Source organism: Carcharodon carcharias, chromosome 1 (assembly GCF_017639515.1).
Source record: "Carcharodon carcharias isolate sCarCar2 chromosome 1, sCarCar2.pri, whole genome shotgun sequence".
NCBI lineage: Eukaryota > Metazoa > Chordata > Chondrichthyes > Lamniformes > Lamnidae > Carcharodon > Carcharodon carcharias.
In genome coordinates, this window is record NC_054467.1 from 116172653 (window position 1) to 116187462 (window position 14810).

A 14810-nucleotide genomic window follows, 5' to 3' on the forward strand; every position below is an offset into this window, starting at 1 on the left:
CCAAAGTCCATAGCATTCTAACAGAAGTGCCTCCAACCTGGAAATATTCAAATGAAGGTGGTAATCCAATTTTACTAATTTTAATTTTGTCAGCTTCTTGTATCTACAATGTCCTTAATCAGGAGGTGCTGTAGCTCAACTTGAGATACCCTCATCAGCCGAGGAAATGTTTGTAGTGAGAAAGAGGGCTATGTTTTTTTTTTTGCTATGCATTATGATTGCTTTCCTCAGAATTGATAAGATGCAAACTAATCAAGAGAAACACCATGAACCCTATCTCAGTAGAAACTGGGGTCAAACAAGGCTGTGTCATTGCACCATCTCATCTCCATTTTCCTCGCTGCAATACTGCACTTCACCTCCAGCAAATTACCCAAATGTGTGAAGATAATGGGAAACTGCTCAAACTATGCTGCCTTCAATTCAAAACCAAAATATGCCAACCTCATTTACAGAGATTCAGAATGCAAATGACCCTTGTATGTGCACTTGCTCAGGAACTGAGCTCCAGGTCATTGTCGATGATTCCTCCAGAAGCATATGAGAAAATGGGCCTTTCACTAAAAACCCAGAAGACTAAGATCCTCTTCCAACTAGCTCCTATGGCAAAACATCTCCTCTTGTAAATTAAAATCAGCAGCAAGATCCTGGAAAATGTGGCCGACCTCAGTACCCTGAGGCTCCTCTCAATGAAGACGGGCAAAGATGACAAAATCCATCATCATCCCTAATGTGCAGCCTTCAACAACTGAGGAAGAGTATTTGAGGACCAGGAACTCAAACCTGAGACTAAGGTCATGGTTGACTGCAGCAATGATATCCATGCTCCTATGTGCTTCAGAGACTTGGACAACCTACAGCAGGCACATCAAAGCAGTGGAGTAGTGCCACCAATGATGCCTTTGCAAAATCTTCAGTCCAGTATCAACAAAGGCAGTCCAACAGCAGCATCCTCTCCCAAGCCAATTTGCCCAATATAGTGGAGTTAATCACTCAAAACCACTTCTGCTGGGCAGGAGGTGTCGTTCATATCTCTGACACCAGACTCCTGAAGCAGTTGCTCTACCCTGAACTTGGTCACTGCAGGAGACTCCCAGGAGGACAGCAGAAATGTTTTAGGGATGTCCATTAAAGCATCCCTGAAGAGGTCGAATATCCCTGCCTGGGAGACCCTGGCTTGTGACTGACCAAAATGGAGAAACTGATTTAGGAAGACAGAGAACAGACTTCCTCCAGCCATCGACCGTATGGCTCCACGGACTAGGAAGGATTCGACTGAAGGTGAAGGGACGGTTGACTGCTAAACTTCAGTACAAAGGAAGAGAAATCACACAAACTTTTGTATGTGATCCAAAACCAAGAGTGTTCACTGTTAAGCTGAAAAGCTTGCACAGATCTACAACTTGTCTGTAAAGTAGATGAATTTGGAAGCCAAGGAAAACCGAATTCAGGACAGAATTTCCAAAATTATTCTGAGGTCTTGAGAAAGCTAAAACAAGGGCTATGAAGTGGGAGCACCAGAACCTTATATTTCCCATGAACTGCAGATGAAGGAACCACAAGTTCATTACCTGTAAGGGCAACTTGCATCAAGCGAGAAACGGATGGACAAACTTGAATGAGGAAAATAACAAACAACAGCAGATGTATTTTCACATATTCCTGTTGAAAAGCCTGAACGAGAATACCTCCTAAATTTTGTTGAAGATGTAGAGTCCTATACTTCATTGACTATAAAATTCCTACCAGCAATAACACACAGGCTAGGTGAAATTCAACATGTACAAAAAGCAGACGAATGTGCTAAAATTTGGGAATGCTGCTAAAGTAGATGGCCAGAATATGTTCCAAATAATCTCATCCTGAAGCAATACTTTGAATAACAAAGGCATCCCAGCTTTGTGGATGACTTGCTGATTTATGATGAGAGATTGGTCATACCAAGAGAACTCAGGCTTGAGATCCTTCAGATAATACACCAGGGAAACTTGGGAGTTACAAAGTGCCGTGCTAGAGCACAAAATTCAGTTTGGTGGCTAGGGATCTCAAAATCATTAGAGGAAATGATTGAGCTACATCACCTGTGCAATCCATTGCCAGGAGCAAAGGAACTGATGGTATCCTCTTTTCTGTCCAGACTGTGGGAATGTCTCGGAATGGATCTTTTTGAGCTCCAGGGGAAGACATTCCTCAGTTGTTGACTATTATTCCAGATGGATTGAGATTAAATGCCTTCATGGTCCCACCTTGGTAGCTGTCATTAAATTATTTTTAAAAAAACTTTAGGCACACATGGCATTCCAGATCTAGTCATTTCAGACAACTGCCCCAGTTTGCAAACAATTGTTTTGAGCAGTTCACAGTAGCCTTTGGATTTGTTCACCTGACTAGTTCACCCAGATACCCACAAGCTAATGGAGAGACTGAAAGAGAAGTACGGAAGGGAAAAGCTTTGAAGAAAAATGACTTTATCAACTTAGCACTGTTGAGCTATCATTCCTCACCTCTCCAGAATGGTTTGGCTTTGTCTGAACTTCTAGTGGGAAGATGACTACAGACTTAGCTTCATGTTCTTCCATACACGCTATGTTATGTCTCAGAGCAGCAGATATAGAGACATTAAGGGAGAAGAAGGATAGGTATCAAACCAGAAACTACAATCAACACCATAAGAGTGTATGATTTACCAGAACTCCAGCCAGGTGAATCAGTATGGATTTGTGACCAGAATTGCGAAGGCCACATTTGTGATCTTATCTGGTCAAGGCTGAAAATTGAATAGTGAGAAGAAACAGAAGTGCACTAGTATCTGAGAAGACGACCATCAATGGAACGGAACAACTACCCAGATGATTGGAAAGACAATCTTTCTGATGATTCACATACTACTGTATAGAGTTTGAGAGAGAATATGGAGAATTTGAATCTGATATAGAAAGCTCTCAATTAAAGTTGCGGTTGTGTTCCTGAAAATCACAACTTTTAAGTAAAGTATTGGTTCCCTTAGAAACTAGTGTTAAAACTGTAGTTATGTTCTGTAGAACCTTCCTTATCAGCAAAAAAAAATCAAATATTAAAACATTATACTCCCTCTTAGGTTGGAATGTTTTACATTGCTAAATTATTGGTAAATAAAATAACTTCTAAAATAAGTTTAAAAATACAAAAAAAAATGTAACTTTCTACTTACAGAACTCCTGCTCCTGAACCTCCTGCTCCCCGATCCTCCTGGTCTCTGCAGATCCTCACCTTGTCCCAGTCTAAGAGTTGCATCCTTCCACATTTGCCTACACCCCCGCCCTCCCTCCCAAACCCACCCTCTGGTGAAAGCTCCCACCACCTGACTCACCCTCTTGTTGCTTCCCTCTCCTGGACCTGTGTTCGAAGATCCAGATCTGATCCAAAGCTGGAGCTCCAAAGTTGTGGAAGTGTGAGTCCCGATGATGCAGAAGTGCCAAGCTGGGGCTGCTACAATCATGTTTTTTTTCCCAAGTGCTCTCACCAGCGAGGGCTTGGGAGAAGAGCAGCAAGGCAGGAACATTTAAAAAAAGTAAAACAGAAACAGTAGCAGCCCCAGGAGGTTACAAAGATAGGGTGGTGTGAGACCCTGGAAAGATTTCAGCAATGGAATGAGAATTTTAAGTCTAAGGCTTTGAGGAACCAGGATTCAATGTAGTACTGTGTGCTCTCCAATTCTGCCCTCTTGCACATAACTGATTTTAGATGCTGCTTCATTGCCAAACAGCTGTCTCGGTTCTAACCTCTGGAGTTCTTCCCTAAATCACACTGCCACCTCCTTTAGGACTCCTCTTAAAACTTACTTTTCTTGTCCTAGTATCTATTTATGTGGCTTAGTGACAAATTTTGTTTGGCAACGTTCCTGGAGTGCCTTAGGACATTTTACCAGCTTAAAGGGTCATATATAAATGCAAGTTTATTGTTATTTTTACCTTTGAGAATAAGCTTATTTAGCAACTACCTACATATTTGATTTTTGGTGCCATGTTGGCTTATTTTATTCTTGTGCAGAGCGATGTATAATAGAGTTTATGTACTTTTCAATAATGTGGTGGTTTTATTCTTGCTACTTTTAATTTATAGATTCTGTAAAAGAAGTGGTACAGAAAAAGTTGTTGCAAGCTTGGCTTCGCGTAATGGAGGGCAATGTTTTAGACTTGCTTCATCGTTTGGATGTGGAAAATTGTGTTACTGTGGCCGAATCTGCACTTAACGCCTTGTTTGCCCAAACCCCTGTTGAAGACCTGGTTGAAAACTGTCAAAATCTAAATAATGGGTATGTTAGTCTTTTTGCTTTGATAGCTACTGAAAATAGTTTAATTCTTCCTAATTTTTGAGGGCTGCTGACTGTTGTTGAACAAACAGATCTGGAAATACAATTACACAAATCACTAAATGTTACAACCCATGCCAATATAGCCATAACAAAAGCAAGCCAACCATGAAGGTTTATTTCTTGAGAGATAGAACTTGAAAATAGAGAAGTTATGCTAAACTTGAACCTTGTTTAGTTTCACCTGGAGTACATGGGGGAGGCGGTGGCATAGTAGTATTGTCACTGGACTGGTAACCCAGAGACTCTGGGTAATGGTCTTGGGATCCGGGTTTGAATCCCACCATGGCAGATGGTGGAATCTGAATTCAATAATGTGGAATTTGAACTCAATTTTCTAATGTCCTTTAGGAAAGGAAATCTGCTATCCTCACCTACATATGACTCCAGATCCGCAGTAATGTGGTTGACTCTAAAAAGTCAATAAAAAGGAATGAAACCAGACAGACCACTTGACATCAACCTAGGCACTGGAAATGACAATGGCAAACCCAGCCCTGTCGACCTTGCAAAGTCCTCCCTACTAACACCTGGGAACTTGTGCCAAAATTGGGACAGCTGCCTCACAGGCTAGTCAAGCAACCGCCTGACATAGTCATCTCATGGAATCGAACCTTACAGACAACGTCCCAGACACCACCATCACCATCCTTGTGGAACAGGACAAACCCAGCAGAAATGGCAGCACAGTGTTATACAGTTGGGAGGTAGTTGCCCTGGGAGTCCTCAGCAACGACTCTAGACCCCATGAAGTCTCATGGCATCAGGTCAAACATGGGCAAGGAAACCTGCTGATTGTCACCTACCGCCCCACTTCAGCTGATGAATCGGTATTCCTCCATGCTGAACACCACAGAGGCAGCACTGAGGGTGGCAAAGTTACAGCATGTACTCTGGATGGGGGACTTCAATGTCCATCACCAAGAGTGGCTCGGTAGCACCGCCACAGAGCAAGCTGGCCAAGTCCTAAAGGACATAGCTGCTAGACTTGGTGAGGGAACCAACAAGAGGGAAAAATATACTTGACCTCACCTCATCAACCTGCCTGTCGCAGTTGTATCTGTCCATGACAGTATCGGTAGGAGTGACCACTGCATAGACCTTGTGGAGACGAAGTCCCATTTTCACATTGAAGATTTCCTCCATTGTGGTGTGTGGCACTACCACTGTGCTAAATGGGATAGATTTCGAACAGACCTAGCAACTCAACACTGGTCATCCATCAGCAACAGCAGAATTGTACTTGACCACAATCTGTAAGCTCATGGCCCGGCATATTCCCCACTATTCCTTGCTTGGTGGTAATGGTATCAACCCTGCTTCAATGAAGAGTGCAGGAGTGGATGCCAGGAGCAGCATCAGGCACACCTAAAAATGAGGTGTCAACTTGGTGAAGCTACAACAGAGGGCTACTTGCATGCCAAACAGCATAAGTAGTAAATGATAGACAGAGCTAAGTGATTCCACAACCAACGGATCAAATCTAAACTCTGCAGTCCTGCCAGTCCTGTCGTGAATGGTAGTGGACAATTAAACAACTCATTGGAGGAGGAAGCTCCACAAATATTCCCATTCTCAATGATGGAGAAGCCCAGCACATCAATGCAAAAGATAAGGCTGAAACATTCACAACAATCTTCATCCAGAAGTGCCGAGTGGATGATCCATCTCGGCCACCTCCAGAGGTCCCCAGCGTCACACATGCCAGTCTTTAGCCAATTCAGTTCACTCCACGTGATATCACGAAACTGCTGATGGCACTGGATATTGTAAGGCTATGGGCCCTGACAATATTCTAGAAATAGTACTGAAGACCTGTGCTCCAGAACTTGCTGCACCCCTAGCCAAGCTGTTCCAGTGCAGCAATAACACCGGCTTCTACCCGGCCATGTGGAAAATTGCCCTGGTATGTCCTCTACACAAAAAGCAGGACAAATCCAACTCAACCAATTCCCGTACCATCAGTCTACTCTCCATCATCAATAAAGTGATGGAAGGAGTCATCAACAGTGCCATTAAGCGGCACCTAATTAGCAATAACCTGCTCGCTGACTCTCAGTTTGGGTTCCACCAGGGTCACTCAGCTCCTGACCTCATTAAACCCTTGGTTCAAGCATGGACAAAAGAATTGAACTCCACTGAGTCAGAAGATAGTTAATTTCAGCCGCTGCAGGACTTCAGTGTATTTTCTACACTAACACTCCAGTAATGAGGGAGCGCTGTGTTGCAGGTGGAACTCCCCTTCGAATGAGAGATTAAACTGAGACCCTGTCAGCCATTCATTTGAATGTTATATATCTTGTCACTATTTAAAGAGGAATAGGGTCCTCCTTCAACCAACCTCACCAAAAACGGCTCATGCAGCCATTTATCTCACTACTGTGAAACTGTGCTGTACTTAGGAAGCTAATGGGGCCATCAGCCCCTCGTGCTTTTCTATCATTCAATGAGATCATGGTTGATATGTATCTTGGCTCCACTTAGCCTGCCTTTGATCCATAACCCTTGATACCCTTGCATGCTGATCTTGGCCTTGTAAATTGTACTTGACCTGCATTCACAGCGTTTTGGGGAGAGAATTTCACCTTTCTGTTCCTCTGTGTGTGGAAAAATGTGTTTCCTGATTTCACTCCTAATGACCTAGCTCTGCTTATTTTAAAATTGATTCTCCCATTAAGAGGAATTAGCTTTCCTGTAGCTACTGTATCAAATCCTATTGTTATAAACGTCTCAACTCAATCAACCTTCAACCATGTAAACTTGAGGGAATACAAGCTAAGTTTATGCAACCGGTTCTCTCAATTTAACCTATTAAGTCCCAGTATAATTTTGGTAAATCTGTGCTGTACCTCTTCCAAGGCCAGATCTGAACTTAACACTCAGATGAAGTCTGATAGGCTGTGTGCTAAATGACTGTAATGGCCTATGTTAACAAATGAGACACAATTCTAACTTTTTAATGCCATGTATTGAGCTGGCTTATGAAAATCTTGCACTATCTTTCAGAAAGGTGATATCAGTTGAAAATCTAACTTGTGAGAATGCTCTGTACTGGAGATGTCTCTGCAAATACATAAAATCAATGGGAGATGAAAGGGAAGAAGCCTTGGAAAAACTTTTACCGGAAACAGCCATTTATGCTGAATATCTCTTGAGGTACCTGTTAGAATTCACTGTAAATTTTAACTAAGGTACTGTCGGCCTTCAATAATTTATAAACTATTTTGTCTTGTGTAAAGTTTTCTTAAAATTATCCCATGTCTGATCTGATTTATGCTGCCATCTTTCTCACTACTTAGTTGTCCTATAACCACAGTTGTTTAAACAAGCAAAACATTTTACTTGGGCGGTTTTTATAGAAAATAATGTACGTGGAAAGCAAGAAATTTAGGCGTTTACCACAACAACATTCGATGACGGTGATTAAAGTAAATCAGACGTTGAGATGTCAATATTGAGCTGAAGTAAAGTAATCCTAATTTATAAAATATTGGTCTCTTGGAACTTGGGATATTGTACAGTTCTGGTTGCCACAGTACAAAAAGCTATTGTAACTATTGAAACAATACAGAAGAAAGTAAACGATGATTTGAGAGGATGGAGGGATTGAATTATGAGAAACTATCATAAATTGGGAAGGTTCTCACTGCAAAAGAATATTGCAAAGTGATATGCTGTCCATTATCCTAAAGAGATTTCATAATGTAGACTATGATGAGTTGTTTCTCCTTATTCAGAGCAGCAGAAGTAGAGGATGCAACCTGGGCTTGAAAGGAGATAAATTCAAAACTAATTTGTGGAAATGTTATTTCAATGAGTGGTCAATCTATGAGTCGGCTGTCTAGACAGACAATGAAATGAGATAGTCTTGATTCATTCAAATTCAAGTTTGATAGATTTCTTTCAGAAAATAATAGTTTAGGATATAGTACATGAGTATTTTGAGAAGTAAATGTAATAAGCTGGGAGGAACAGGTGATTTTGAATAAATGGTTCCCCAAGCTTTCTTCCACTGGGAAATCTACTTGTCTCATCTTTGGCTGTATTGTGGACTAATTGATAGAGATTGTCTGCTTTGTCAGCAACACAATTATGCAACTAGCAGGAATGGAGAAGATGAATTAGATCATCCACTGTCTAGCAATGCCTATATGTAGAACATTTTTATTATTTTAGTAATTGGAGGGAAGACAAAGCTAAAATCTACAGTTACCTTACAATGTCATTCCTTCTGCAATTAGTTACTTGAAAAACCTTCCTATTCTGAAAGAATCACAGAGAGCTGACTTTACGCAAATTGAGGAAGTAATGAAGAAAGAATTCATAGGCCAGCAGCTGGTCATTCTTGTTGGTTGCCTGGATATGTCAGAAGAGGGTGGCAGGTAAATTTTGTTATCATTTGAGTTTCCAGATAAAGACGTATGGATCACTTGATAGTTAAGTTGAAAGTTTTGCTATGTAACTGATTAAATATGTCGTGAAATAACTTCAAATAACTTCTAGAACTATTAACCAATCAAAGTTGGATAACAAAAATAAAAATACCTGGAAAAACTCAGCAGGTCTGGCTGCATCTGCGGAGAGGAACACAGTTAACGTTTCGAGTCCGTATGACTCTTCATCAGAACTAAGCAAAAATAGAAGAGAGATGAAATATAAGCTGGGTTAAGTGGGGGGGGGTGGGACAAGTAGAGCTGGATAGAGGGTCAGTGATAGGTGGAGATAGCCAAAAGATGTCATAGACAAAAGGACAAGGAGGGTTGAAGGTGGTGATATTATCTAAGGAATGTGCTAATTAAGGGTAGAAAGCAGGACAAGCAAGGTACAGATAACTCTAGTGGGGGTGGGGTGAAGGAATCGAAATAGGCTAAAAGGTAGAGATAAAACAATGGATGGAAATACATTTAAAAATAATTTAAATAGGTGGGAAAAGAAAAATCAATACAAATTATTGGGAAAAAAAGGGAGGGGTTGGAAAGGGGGAGGGAATGGAGGAGTGAGTTCACAATCTAAAATTGTTGAACACAATATTCAGTCCGGAAGGCTGTAAGGTGCCTAGTCGGAAGATCAGGTGCTGTTCCTCCAGTTTGCGTTGAGCTTTACTGGAGCAATGCAGCAGGCCAAGGACAGACATGTGGGCATGAGAGCAGGGTGGAGTGTTGAAATTGCAAGCGACAGGGAGGTCTGGGTCATGCTTGCGGACAGACCAAAGGTGTTCTGCAAAGCGGTCACCCAGTCTACGTTTGGTCTCTCCAATGTAGAGGAAACCACATTGGGAGCAACGAATGCAGTAGACTAAATTGAGGGAAGTACAAGTGAAATTCTGCTTCACTTGAAAGGAGTGTTTGAGCCCTTGGACGGTGAGGAGAGGGGAAGTAAAGGGGCAGGTGTTACACCTTCTGCGGTTGCATGGGAAGATGCTGTGGGAGGGGGTTGAGGTGTAAGGGGTGATGGACCATGTTAACTGTGTTCCTCTCCGCAGATGCTGCCAGACCTGCTGAGTTTTTCCAAGTATTTTTATTATTTTTGTTTTGGATTTCCAGCATCCGCAGTTTTTTGCTTTAATCAAAGTTGGATGCATGCCTGTGAAGTATTTTCATTTATACAGTTTGTGTTTCAATAATTTTACTTCAGCATTGGAAATAGAATGGAGCAGAAACTTAATTCAAATGTTTATCCAACTTCCTTTTGAAAGTTATTATTGAATCTACTTTGACCACCCTTTCATGCAATGCATTCCAGATGCTAACAACTCACTACATTTTTAAAGAAAAGGTTTCTTCATGTTACTGCTGATTCTTAAGTCATATTGTATATCTGTGTGGTTTGGAATGACAGAACTTGAGTATTGCTGAGGAAAAAGAGACATGTTGAAGCTTTTCATGCTGCATTCATCAGGACAGAAGCAAGGTGCCAAATTTGAAAGGGAACAACAATTTATAGTGCATGAGAAAAGGATGCTGATTAGTTGGCAAGTTGGCTGATTACTTAAGAACATAAGAAATAGCAGGAGTGGGGCATTTGGCCCCCGCAAACCTGCCCTGCCATTCAATGAGATCATGGCTAATCTGCCCCAGGCTTCAATTCCTCTTTCATGCCAGCTCCTCATAGCCCTCAACTCTCCGCTATTTCAAAAATCTATCTGCTTCCTCTTTAAATACTTTGTGATCTAGCCTCCACAGCTCTCTGGAGTAGAGAATTCCAGACATTCATAACCCTCTGAGAGAAGAAATTCCTTCACATCTCAGTTTTAAAAGTGTCCCCTTATTCTGTAACTAAGTCCTCTAGTTCGAGATTTCCCCACTAGTGGAAACATGTTGTCAACATCTACCCTGTCAAGCCCCCTCAGAATCTTGTATGTTTCAATAAGATCACCCATCATTCTTCTAAATTCTAGTGAATAAAGGGCTAACCTGTTAGCCATTCTTGATAAGTCAACCCCTTGGTCCCAGGAATCAGCTAGTGAATCTCTTTGAAACTGCCTCCAATGCCAGTTATCCTTTCTTAAATACGGGGACCAAAACTCTACATAGTACTCCAGATGCGGCCTCACCAACATCCTATTCTCTTGTAACAAGACTTCCCTATTTTTAAACTCCAACCCCTTAGCAATACAGGCTAAAATTCCATTTGCCGCCTTAATTACTTGCTGCACCTGCATGCTAACTTTTTGTGTTTCATGCACAAAAACACCCAGATCCCTCTATGGTGCACTTTTTTGGAGTCTCTCTCCATTTAAATAATAGTCTGCCCTTTGATTCTTGCTACCAAAGTGCATGATCTCGCACATTTCCACATTAAACTCCATCTGCCAAGCTTTTGTCCACTCTCTCAACCTACTTATATCCCTTTGCAGATTCCTTATGTCCTCATCACAACATGCATTCCCATCTGTTTTTGTACGTCAGTAAATTTGGATACATTACACTGTTCCCCCTCTACCAAGTCATTAATATAAATAGTAAATAATTGAGACCCTAGGACTGCTCATTGTGGCACTCCATTAGTTACGTCTTTCCAACCTGAAAAAAGACCCCTTTATCCCGACTCTCCGTCTTCTGTATGTTAACCAATCCTCAATCCATGCTAATACCATGAGCTCCTATCTTATGCAATAACCTTTTATGTGGTACCTTATTGAATGCCTTCTGGAAATCCAAATACACCACATCTACTAGTTCCCCTTTGTCAACTCTGCTTATCCTCAAAGAACTCTAGCAGATTTGTCGAACATGATTTCCCTTTCACAAAACCATGTTGACACTGTTTGATTACATTGAACTTTTCCAAATGTCCTGCTATTTCTTCCTTAATAATGAACTCTAGCATATTCCAAACAACAGATGTTAGGCTGACTGGCCTATAGTTTTCTGTTTTTTGTTTCCCTCCCTTCTTGAACAGGGGTGGCACATTAGCGTTTTACCAGTCCAATGAGACCCTCCCAGAATCTAGTGAGTTCTGGAATATTTTGACCAATGCCTCCACTATCTCTGCAGCCATTTCCTTTAATACCCTTGTATGCTGGCTGTCAGGTCCTGGCAACTTGTCTGCCTTTAGTCCCATTAGTTTGTCAAATACTTTGTCCCTTGTGATAGAGACTGTTACAAGATCTTTCCTCCCATTATCTCCTTGCTTATCTGATATCTTTGAGATGTTTATAGTGTCCCCTACTGTGAAGACCAATGCAAAATATTGGTTTAAATTATCTGCCATTTCCCTGTTCTTCATTATCAATTCTCCAGTTGCATCCTTCAAGGGTCCCACGCTCACGTTAGCTATTCTCTTTTTATACACCCGTGGAAACTCTTGCTGTTTGTTTTTATATTTCTTGCCAATTTACATTTGTAATCAATTTTCTCCCTCTTTATTAGTTTTTTAGTCATCTGCTGCTGGTTTGTTTAAAAAAAAAAATTCCCAATCCTCCGGCCTACCACTAGTTTTCACTGCTTTATATGACTTCGTTTTTGATTGGATACTCTCCTTGACCACCTTTTGTTAACCATGAGTAGTTCATCCTTCTCGTCGAGTCCTTTTTAACTGGGATAAAATTTTGTTGAGCATTATGAAATTTCTGCTTAAATGTCTGCCACTGCTCATCCGCTCACCTTCCCGTTAGTCTATTTTCCTAGCCTGCTTTAGACAACTCTTTCTTCATACCTCTGTAATTGCCCTTATTTAAGTTGAGGACACTGGTTTGAGACCTGAGTTGCTTGCCCTCAAGCTGAATTTGAAATTCTACCATATTGTGATCGCGATCCCCTAGAGGATCCTTAACTACAATATCTCTCAATGCCACCTCATTACACATTACTAGGTCTAAAATAGCCTGTTCCTGGGTATGTTCTGCAACGTATTGCTCTAAGGAACAATCCCTGATGCACTGTACAAATTCGTCTTCCATGTTACCCCTGCCAAGCTGATTTGTCCAATCAATATGCAGATTAAAATCACCCATGACAATTGTAGTACCCTTCTTATACACCTCCATTGTTTCCTGATTTATACTTTGTCCTACAGTGAGGCAACTCTTTGGGGGTCTATAGACGACTTCCACCTGTGACTTCTTCCCCTTGCTATTCCTTATTTCCACCCAAACTGATTACACATCATGATCTATTGTACCTATATCACTACCCACCACTGCACTGATAGCTTCCTTTATAAAGCTACCCCACCTCCTTCTCCTTTTTGCCTCTTTTTCTGGAATGTCGAATACCCCTGAATATCGAGTCCCCGGTCTTGGTCACCCTGCAACCACATCTCTGTAATAGCTATCGAGTCAAATTTTTTTATTTCTATTTGTGCCGTCAACTCATCTATCTTATTACAAATGCTGCATGCATTCAGTTGATATTATTTGAGACATTGCCATGATGAATGCATCGGGGGCCAATGTCATTCACGCTTTTGTTTATTCAAAAAAAAGTGCAATGTCTGGACATATTTCTTTTATCTGCAGGGGACAGGTCCTTGCGCATAGATATATAGAACTTCTAACAAGCGTAAGTGAGCCAAATTGCGAGCCTGGCTGATAACCATAAATTGGTTATTAGTGAAATTTTTAGCACACTTAGGATTGGGCAGCACTTGCTGAACAATCGTGAAATTGCATCTAATGTTAGGGACATAGGAAATAGAAGCAGGAGTATTCCATTCGGCCCCTTGAGCCTGCTTTGCCACCCAACTAGATCATGGCTGATGTTCTACCTCCAATGCTGTTTCCCCGCACTATCTCCATGTCCCTTGATATTTTTAATAAAGTGTGTAAAAAGAAAAGGATTAGTGAAGGCAAATGTAGGTTCCTTTAAAGTCCAAAACGGGAGAATTTATAATGGCGAACGAGGAAATGGCAGGCAATTAAAGAACTACTTTAGTTCTGTCTTCACAGAAGAAGACACAAATAACTTCCTAGAAATGCTAGGGAACCAAGAGTCTAATGAGAAGGAGGAATTGAAGGAAATTAGCATTAGTAAAACAATAGTGCTGGAGAAATTAATGGGACTGAAAGTCGATAAATCCCCAGTGCCTGATAATCCACATCCCAGGGTACTAAAGGAGGCAGCCATGCAAATAGTTGATGTGTTGGTTGTCATCCTCCAATATTCTGTAGATTCTGGAACAGTACTTGCAGATTAGAGGCTGGCAAACGTAACCTCACCATTTATAAAAGGAGGGAGGGAGAGAGAGAACGAGGAATTACAGACCAATTAGCCTAACATCAGTAGTACGGAAAATGCTAGAGCCTATTATAAAGGATGTGATATCAGGACACTTAGAAAATATCAACGGGATTAGAATAAGCCAGCATGGATTTATGAAATGGAAATCATGTTTGACAAACCTGCTGGAGTTTTTTGAGGACATAACTAGTAGAATAGATAAGGGAAAAGCAGTGGAATTGGTGTATTTGGATTTTCAGAAGGATAAAGTCCCACATAAAAGGTTAGTGTGCAAAATTAAAGCACATGGGATCGGGGCTAATATATTGGCATGGTTTGAGAATTGGTTAACAGACAGGAAACAGAGAGTAGGAATAAATGGGTCTTCTTTGGAGTGGCAGGCAATGACTAGTGGGGTACCGCAGGGATCAGTACTTGGGCCCCAGCTATTCACAATATACATCAATGATTTGGATATGGGAACCAAATGTAATATTTCCCAGTTTGTTGACGACACAAAACTAGGTGGGAATGTGAGCGGTGAGGAGGATGTAAAGAAGCTTCAAGGTGATTTAGACAAGTTGACTGATGGGCAAATACATGGCAGATGCAGTACAACATGGATAAGTGTGAAGTTATCCACTTTGGCAGGAAAAACAGAATGGCAGAGTATTATTTAAATGGTGATATATTGGGAAATGTTGATGTACAAAGGGACCTGGGTGTCCTTGTATACCAGTCCCTGAAAGCAAGCATGCAGGTGCAACAAGAACTTAGGAAGGCAAATGCTTTGTTGGCCT

General features: G+C 41.2%; 1 protein-coding gene across 1 annotated transcript in view; it reads left to right on the forward strand.

Moving 5' to 3' along the window:
- ncapg (non-SMC condensin I complex, subunit G) overlaps nt 1–14810 on the forward strand; it is an 81181-nt gene that overhangs the window by 16597 nt on the left and 49774 nt on the right. Inside the window, exons 7-9 of the mRNA XM_041197658.1 lie at nt 4102–4294; nt 7358–7507; nt 8593–8733. Of these exons, the coding sequence (XP_041053592.1) occupies nt 4102–4294; nt 7358–7507; nt 8593–8733 (484 nt within the window). The remainder of the gene's footprint in view (nt 1–4101; nt 4295–7357; nt 7508–8592; nt 8734–14810) is intronic.